Genomic DNA, 9,733 nt, shown 5'->3' with positions numbered 1-9,733 from the left:
TTCCTGGAGAAGTTGGCATAACAGTGGCTCCAGTCAGGCTACCTGCAAGTAAAGCACCATGGCAATATTTATCAAGCAGATGACCCAGAAAGTGGAGCTGAGCTGCTGAGGGCTGTTGGGCTGGATCAAGCACATGAAACCCAACCATCACACTTTAAAAAATGCAAGTGGGATTTTCCAGGGACCCTGCACCGCTGGAGTAAAATTCCTGTTCGACTTGCGATGACACCATGAACTTAACAGTGTTGTTAAAAAATGACTCCATTAACTGAAAGTATTAATGGGTATGTCCAGTTAAAGGTTTAGGGAAATGAAAAGGGGAGAAAATACATAAATGAAAAGGGGGTTCTAATATGCTCTTCAATAGTAAACAGTGTCGGGGGGGGAGGGGGAAGGCTTAGTCATGATACCCTCCAATGGCAGGAGGCAAGTTTTTCTTTTGATTTTATATCTTTCTATGGTACTGAAGAAGGAGCCAGATGGGCTCCGTGTGGTAGGGTACCACACTCCAGAGGACCTTTTAGATTGGATCTTTAAGTGGGGTAAGGAAGGGGAATGGAACTCTATCAGGTTATATTACTGTTGCTTCCTTCCCCGAAACAAGTTAGATGGTATGGGGGGGAGGGGGGAGGGACAAAGAGAGCTTGGGAAGAGCTACAACGATTACTATTGTCTGTACCTATAAATATGATTATATTAGGCATTTGGCAAATTTGGTATGTTTCAACTAGGCATGATATAAAACATATGAGTTTGGTTATGAAGGCAGGAGAAATTCTTGCTGGTTCACCACTGAATGTTCTGAATGTTTGTAATCTTGACCATAGAGACACAAATGTTAAGCTGATGTTATATGACACTGAATATACCATTATGAGGCTTTTTAATTTTAATTTTAATTTATGGCCTTAGATGATATCAAGATATTGACTCTTAACTGTAGAGGCTTAACTAACAAAATAAAGGCTAAGCGTATCTCAGCAGACCTTAAAAAACAGGAAACACATATCAAAGGCACCAAGGTAGTATTGCCATCTAACTGGTTCCCTCTTCAATATACAGCAAGCCGCACCACCAAGTCAAGGTGCGTGGCCATTTTACTATCCAAAAACATTAGATTTATTCAAGAAGTGAGTGAAAGAGATGACACAGGGAGATACATTTTCATACGTGGCAAGCTTAACGACACTGACTTAACCCTTGCATCTATCTACGCACCCAACCAGGGCCAATTGCAATTTCTCCGAGAAGTCCTATTCAGGCTTCAGCAATTCCATCAGGGGCCACTCATAATAGGAGGAGATTTCAATTATTTAATGGACAAGTGGTTAGACAAATCAAATGCTAGACGCGGACAAGCCAAAACCGCATCAGTGCAAGCACTGCCTGAACTGATAGCAAAATACAATCTAACAGACATATGGCGACTGCATAATGGAAAGTCCAGAGACTATACATATTTTTCTTTGAAATATCAAGTCTATACTAGACTGGATTACATTTTGATCTCAATGGACTTAATTCCTAAAATCTTTAACACTGAAATTGGAATGCAAAGCTGGTCTGACCACGCACCTGTGATGTGTACATTTAATGAAAAGAATACAAGTAAACCCACACCAAAATGGCGATTTCATAAATCTTTATTAACAGATCCCAAAACATCAGGAAAACTTAATGAAAAAATTGCAGAATTCTTCCGAAACAACCAACACTGTGGTGTCTCTATTGAGACAGTGTGGGACGCATCCAAAGCAGTGATCCATGGAGCATGTATTTCCCTGCTGACAGCTTGCAAAAAGGAAACAAACCCCAAAAAGAAAGAGTTATGTGAAAGTATAAAACAGCTCAAATCACAACACAAAACAACATGCAACCATAAAATATACTCCAAACTTCAGCAACAATGAAAACATTTGGAGTAATTGGAACTGCAAAACCTCTATCAAGACACAGTCACCTGGAAGCAAGCAAGCACAACTAAAGGACCAAGAGCTTTGCGTCTTTAAGCTTGGAAGGTCAAAAAACAAAGAACGGACAGATACATCAACAACCTTCGTGCCAAAGATGGTCAGCTAAAAACATCAACTCAAGAAATAATGCATGTCCTGGAGGCTTTCTATACGTCACTTTACACCTCCTCCTGCCCTTCGGAGCAAGACATAGCTTCTTACCTATTGACCAAAACAAAGATTCCTTTTCTTACAGAGGAACATCGGGATCTATTAAATGCCCCAATCAGTCCTGAGGAGATCCGGATAGCTATCAAAAGCATGAAAATAAATAAAGCTCCAGGGCCGGATGGCTATACAGCCAAATATTACAAGACGTTTTTATTTAACTCTATGTTGTCTCCAGGTAAATTGCCCCCTTCATGGCACCAAGCCAATGTAATCCTGTTACCAAAAAAAGGAAAAGATGCTTCAGACCCCAGGTCCTACAGACCTATTTCTTTGCTAAACTCAAATTACAAAATATTTGCTCAAACTCTAACAGAAAGGCTCAAATGTATTATAGGCTACTATATTCACAGTGACCAAACTGGGTTTGTCCCAGCCAGAGACATTACAGACAACGTAAGGAAAACGATGAATTTAATTCATTATGGCCGTCAGCAAAAGAACACCAACATGCTAGCCTTATCATTGGACATCGAAAAGGCCTTCAATACAGTAGAGTTTCTTTCTTTCTTTTTTTTCCCCGTTTATAAACTCTCCTAAAAAGGAGAGAACTTTATTGCTTTTTATATTAGAAAGGGGGAGGGTATATAGCGGGGTAAAGAAAAGGTCGAGTGATGTTTCCATTAGTTTGTTAGTCTGTTAAGGTTAGTAAAAAAAATTCTTCTTTGGCTTCATTGCGGTGTCAATCGTCTTTCATCTTCTCAGTTACAGGGAAAAAAAAGAATGTTAAAAATAAGGAATTAGTAGTGTCCCACTGTTAAACTGTTAATAAAAAGCTTTTCAGACGCTCTGCGAATTAATTCTTCCATCTTCGGGCTGATTTCTTCTCCCAGGCGACAGGGGAGGTCCTCCTCTGCGCTCCTCTCCGTTTCACAGCTTCTCTTCCGGGTCATTGCTTTCCAGTCACAGCATGCAATTGTCACTTTGCAGCTTCCGATCCGCCTTCCCGATAAAGTCCCAAGCTTTTAGAACGATTATTTCTCTTTTTTTTGTCATTTGACTTTAAAATAAACGCTGTCCTTCTCATAGCTAGGTCATCTATCCACATCTCCGCTTAAGGGCATTTTCCTTTTTCATCGCTGCTTACGCTTTTCAGGAACAAGCCCGCAAGAGACAGTCATTCAAACCGGAAGGTCCACCCCTCTTGTTGCGCAGTTCTTATTTCAGCTCCGACATCTTTTTCATTTTGTTTACATTGAATAAAGTTCGCAGGGTGCACTTAGAAGATAAATCATCATCATTTTATTTCAGCAAATCAATCGCCCGATGACACCACCTTCCTCGGCTTTCAGTCTCCCCCCCCCTTTCTCCTTTAAAATACAGTAGAGTTTCAATTCCTCAAGGCAGTCCTCCAACACATGCAATTTGGTAACACATTTATATAAGCAATTTCAGAAATATACTCGACACCGGGAGGCCACTGAGGAGCGCTGGGACACATTGCTGCCAGTTTGGGTTGTGTTTTTCTCGCCTTTTTTGGTTGTACTCATCCTCCTGTTCAAGCAAAAAAAACCCTTTGATTAATGGATCTTTCTTCTAAATTAATTTGGTTCATAGTTCTGTCCTATCCCTCTTTGTACCACCACCATTCATGGCCACCTCACTGATGCAGGCACTAGTGGAAAGCAGTGTAGGGATCATGTGTATAAATATCGGGGAACTGGGAAAGAGACTGGTCACTTCTTGTCATGGACCTGTCAAGCTTGGGCCTCACTTGCCAAATATTTCCTGTTTTTTTACACTCATATTCTGTTGCATTAGGGGTTACTGTCCCACATTTCATTATTCCATTGGTTGTGTTATGGATTCACATGTATTCTTTTAGAATTCCTATGTTGCATGCAACCTTGCTCTTCTTCACTGCTGGTTACCATCTCTGCTGGGAAGGGGGAGGGGGAGTCGATGTGTCTGCTGTCTGCTTTGCTTGGTTAGTATCACCTTGCAGGGGCCGCCTGAGTGTGTTGAGAACACCTTGGGAAGTATATGATCTCATCGTTCTGTGTGGCCTTGTAGTCTGGGGAGTTTCTAGATAATGTAACCATTAGCTTGCAGGTGTTAGGGGTGGTCGCAAGGGCAGGGGCAGACATGTGGCGAGCTGAATGGGAGCAATGATTGGTTGCTTGGCATCTGTGGAATTTCTTGCTTTCAGTATATTGACAGAACTGGTGTCTGGGCTCCAGTTCCGACACAGAAGCTGTCTATGCTTGGAACCTTTCTACCTTTTAATAAACAAATCTTGCTGCTACAAGAGTGTCTGTGAGAGTCATTGTATCCAGGACCTAACAGGACCATCCTGGGTTAGCATGGGAAGATGTCCTCAGAGGAAAATGACTTGCCCTCAAGCCCTGCCTTGGCAGACCGTCCCAGTGAGGAGGACTCTCCAATGCCTCCCTAAAGGGACCCTGCGCCAGCATCACCCTTGAGCCCGCAGGGCTCTCAGGCTTGGAGACCCCAGCATGGAGCCATGACCAGACCACCATAGTCTTTCAAAGCATCTCACGAGCATAGGAGGCAAGGGGCTATGGCTGAGACATGGACCAGGTGTAGGAATATGTGCTTGACAGCCTGAGTCCTCCCTTCTGTTAAGGAAATGCTAGGCAGGATTGATAAATAACCACAGGATCATAGCCCCAGTAGTTTTCATGAGCAAAGGACCTGACTGTTTGTGAGGAGGAGCCTAATGTGGAATCCTACAACACCTGTATGGAAACCCCCTATATAAAACTGCAGCGAGGCTGTGGCTAGAGTGGAATCAATTTGTCTGCAAACCTGTTGATGAACCTACTAGTTGCCTGATTTGTTTAGCTATTAGAACTCTGCTACCTGACCTTGGACTGTGATTCTGGATTGTGCTAGTGGACCCTGGACTTTGAGTTTGGCCTGGAAGTTTAGAAACCTTGCTGGAAGACCTGTTGTGGCTTGCGACTTGCCTCCAATCTGGTGAGCAGGCCACTGCTGGCTTCAGTGGAGGCTCTGGATGTCCTCCAGCCTCTCACTGGGAAGGCAGCTACCTAGGGCAGGGCCGGCTCCAGTTCTGCAGGCACCAGAAAACTATTGGGTGCAGTAAATAAGAAGCCTGGAGACCGACTGGCAGTGAAAGGCAGAAAGTTTATAGTGCGATAATGGTGAATATTTACACAGAGAATATACAGACTGTTACACAGCATAACATACCTCAGTTGGAGAGAGCTATGTCCCCCACCCAACTTATCAAGCTTACACCTTATATACAAGTCCCAGCCAATCACTAACAGGGCAGACTAATTACCTACTCTTAATGAGGACAAAGAGTAGCACCTGGTAGTTAAACACCTGGCTGTAAGATTATTAACCACTTAGCATGACAGCTAAGACTTACAGACTAGATCATACTGATCTATACACAGTAACAGCTTTCTACCTCACTTCATCCTAGACATATATGTCAATAAAAACTTCCAGACCATGGCTCCTTCCAACTTATTGCCAGACATGGGGCTTCTCAAGCCCCTACACGGCAGGCTTCCAGGGGTTCCTCAGGCACCATGCATGTGATGGACTGCCCAGCCTGAGACCTGACTCTTCTGCATCCATCACATGCCCACACTCAACCATCAGTATGAAATGTGTTATTTGCCCTTGGCTGCTGCAGATACTGACTGAATGCAAAACTAATAAAACTGCCCCTTGTTTATATCAACCAACGTTGTTGGCTCCCCTTATTTCACATCTGTCTGCAATAAGATATTGCAAATCTTAAAATAAATTACATGGTACAAATAAAGTATTTTACACATAATTGTGTAATCCATGCCCAATTTACAGTGATCGTTGTACAGCATTAACAGGGCCTTGAGTTTTGCTCGTCAGCTGAGCACCAGATGCAATACAGGCACCATGTTGGGAAGGTACAGGAAATGGAAGGTCTACTATAGATCTGTTAATCTGTAGTAATTCACACAGTAACCCTTCACACAGTTAAGAAACACCAGTTCTTTTGAAAAAATAAAAGACTAACATCTCGCAATCAACCAATAACAAAGTGCTTCATACCCGTTTTCAATGTGTGTGCTCATTGTTCAATACTTCTAAGTTCTACAGAATCCTTCAACATACATAAAATGACTTCTGTTTTCTTAAGTCACAAGAAGCACAGAGACAATTGTAAACAAATTTGCTTAAATAATGTCAGAATTTTATAACAAAAAACTGTTTCACCTTGGATTTGAAATAGAATGGAAAAGCAGGTTTCAGTTATGTGAACCAGAATTGCCTAATGTTTCACTTGGGAACAAAAATAAATGCCAGTTTGATTCCTTGCTGTTAATACTTGCATATGTAGGTCTAAACACTGGATTGAATCTGACCTGAACATGTGGATTTTATCAGTAAATTTTAAAAGAACCTGGTACAGAAAAGATAACTGTGGAAAACATAATACAAAGCCAGATTGTAAACTAAAGCTCACATATTTTTTATGAAAATGGCAGCAATAAGTACACTTCAATTCTACTACACACAAAAAACATGTCAAAATAAAACATGGAAATCTCATGTAAAATGAAAAGGAAAAATCCCAATGTGGCTGTTACAATCTGTGAAAAATAAAAGGTCAATACCATTGCTAAATTACAAAGTTCTACATAAAAACAAAACAGGAGTCCAAATTATCAGATCATATACAATTTACTTCTGAGTAACTTTAAAAGAAATAATTACATTTACTGTGTTAAGAAACTTTATAAAAGTGGCAAAACAGGACTCTTTGATATACAGGGAACATTTCAGAGTGAATAAGAAGTACCCATTGTAAGATTAAAAATGAATGGTTTTTTGATCATTAATACCAAGACAATTTAAATTGTTTTGAATTTGGAATTTTTCTTCTCTCCTTAAAGAATGCTTTCATTAAACATTTAGCCTTCCCGGTAGTACAGATAACCTTTACAATTATACACAGTCATATTACTGAGTCTGAAATAAGGCAAAATCAAGCAAAGGAAGTGAGACCATGTTCCATCAATATGAGGATGGTTTTTGTTACAAAGAATAATTGCTAATGCTTTCATAGCCCTGATATATCTATAGTAGGAATGTCCTATGTCAGCATCAGCAATTTTTACTGTCAACTAGTATTCTCAATAACATTGATTCCATTTCTTTTTCTAGACGAAACACACCACACATTATTCAGTGCTGATGTACTTTTTCAACTTCTATCACATCTCCAATTTCTGCTACAATAGTCAGAAATGTATGCAAAAGAAAAAGCTTTCCTCCCACACAAGACCTAAGAATACTAACGGCTGCTATATACTATACTAAGAATACTAATGGCTGCAAAAAATAAATAAATCAAGATTATGATTGTGATCTAGCAAACCTCAAGCACATAAAATTTGTGCTGTCAGGACAGAGTTCAAAGATCTTTCCATGTGCTGTTCACAATCCCTTGGGAAAGATGCAAGTCCCACTCATGTGGTTTGCTCTGTATCAGGGTCAGAGTCTTGACCATCCTATCATGTCTGTACCTATTTTATAGCAGAAAGAAAAACTCCAGGCCAAAACACAATCTGTTTTAAACAATTTCAGTAATATTTTTATAAGTACAGCAGCAATTCTGGATTATTGTCTCCACTGGGGTTTACACAGTTGTCAGCATGAATACACTTCCAACAGAAAATGAGAATTTGCATTCTAGTATTCCACATCCTTGCAAATCACCCATTACTGAATCCTTACCATTGCCTTATAAAACCTTTGTAGTTCATTCACCAATACCAAAACCTTTCCATAAGAAAAACAAATAAGTCATATTAGAGACCACAGACTGATAAACTGGGGGAAAACAAAGGCACTCCTTTATTCCTTGGTCTAATGCAATAGGAACTCTGTTTTTTCTATTATGCCTGAACTCCTGGGCAAGGAGCCATCTAAATTTGGTCCTTTTATTAAAGAAATGGCTGTCTGGATTAAACCCATATCAAACTTCACTTCATTAGCTAAAAGGAACAAAAAAAAAGTCTTTCTTATTATGACTACATGACATTGCTAAATTTTAACATTATTAACTAAGAGTTCCATTCTCCTGAGTTTGCGTTTATTTTTTGGCATAGGCTTGTCATATAAACCATTTTTCAGAAGATATTCTTTGCTGTGATGGATTTGGGCACCGTGCTGAAGCTGGAAAGAACACAGAGCTTGAAGTGGCCGGAGTAGAGTCTGTAGAGGAAAAAGAGAAAGAATACCGTTATATAGAGGTCTCAGATAATATTTCCTCTGGAGTTCATATCAGATTGTTGTTTCACAGGATCTACAACTAATCTGATATGATATGACTAGTTGTAGACAACTAATCTACAACTGAGCTGACATACCTGGATTCCAGAAGAGCTTTCTTAAACAGAAAGAAGCACTTTATGTAATTAACTTGTGGAACTTAATTGATGCAGTGGTGACAATTAGCTTAGATGGACTTTAAAAGGTATTAATGCATGATAGGTCTACAAGTGGTAATTAAACAGCACTTCCATGTTCAGAGGCAGTATACTTTTTAAAGCTAGTTAGCAGTGTTCCCTCTAAGCTGAGTTAGTGTGAGCTAGCTCACAGTTTTTTAGCCTCCAGCTCACACATTTTTGCCTTGGCTCAGGAAGGAGGGATTCAGAACAAACTAATTTATGCAGTAGCCAAATCGCTCGCTCACAACTGAATGCCAGTAGTTCACAAAGTAAAATTTTTGCTCACAAGACTCCACAGCTTAGAGGGAAAATTGCTAGTTAGTGGAAGGTTATGGACTTTCTGGGGCAGGAAATAGAGTACTGATCCAGCAGAGCTCTTGTTACACTTAAAGGTGCTGACCATATTACATCATATCTCTGAAAAAGGTACCAAGGATTCTGGAATACATTCTTGATATCAGTAGACCAGTAACCAGCACTGTTTAAAAACCTTACAGAACAAGGTTTCAGTCTGTTTTTCTCTGAGCTCCCTGAACTGGTATGAGTCAAGGACTACAACTGGCCAATCCCTAGGTCACCTGACTCCAACATGCAACAGAAATGCAGTGAGCTACTTTGCTGGGGATCTTATTATCACTAGTACAAGGATCATGATGAAGAAGAAGACCCCACCCTTTTATTAAGATGTGTTAGTTAACAGATCTTGCTTTGTTTGAGAGTAGAAGGGAGAGTTCAATTCCTTCCAGAAGAGTGTTGTTTTTAGGATAGTCCAATGGATGCAAAGCACTGTTGACTTCTGAACCTTCAATGAAGAACAGGGGATATCAGGGTACTTCACTCACACTGTGGACATGAACACAGTGTCTACCTTAGTTCTGGCAAAGGCATCACTCTTTGAGAAATCTTTGACTAAATGGATGAATTCCTGTGAATGAAAGGGCTTCTCTATTAGTGGATATAATACTAGAATGCCATGCACAAGACTGTTTTGAGATAGTTCCAAAGTTCAGAGGGCTTCCTCAGAGACGGGCATATTACTTTTACCATTCTCATCTCTGTGTTTGTGATTTGCAGGTCACCTGTAACCAGGGCTTTTTTGGTAGAAAAAGCCCAGCA

General features: G+C 40.3%; 1 protein-coding gene across 1 annotated transcript in view; it reads right to left on the bottom strand.

The window, feature by feature from the left end:
* Positions 1-7,453: 7,453 nt before the first annotated feature.
* Positions 7,454-9,733, bottom strand: part of DTWD2 (DTW domain containing 2) — a 133,810-nt gene continuing 131,530 nt past the window's right edge. The window contains exon 6 of the mRNA XM_015424995.1: positions 7,454-8,381. Within this exon, the coding sequence (XP_015280481.1) occupies positions 8,211-8,381 (171 nt within the window). The 3' untranslated portion in view covers positions 7,454-8,210. The remainder of the gene's footprint in view (positions 8,382-9,733) is intronic.

Source organism: Gekko japonicus, unplaced genomic scaffold (assembly GCF_001447785.1).
Source record: "Gekko japonicus isolate JY-2015 unplaced genomic scaffold, Gekko_japonicus_V1.1 scaffold2135, whole genome shotgun sequence".
NCBI classification, from domain to species: Eukaryota; Metazoa; Chordata; class Lepidosauria; order Squamata; family Gekkonidae; genus Gekko; species Gekko japonicus.
Note: the sequence above shows the minus strand (reverse complement) of the source record. Positions and strands in the feature narration are given on the sequence as shown.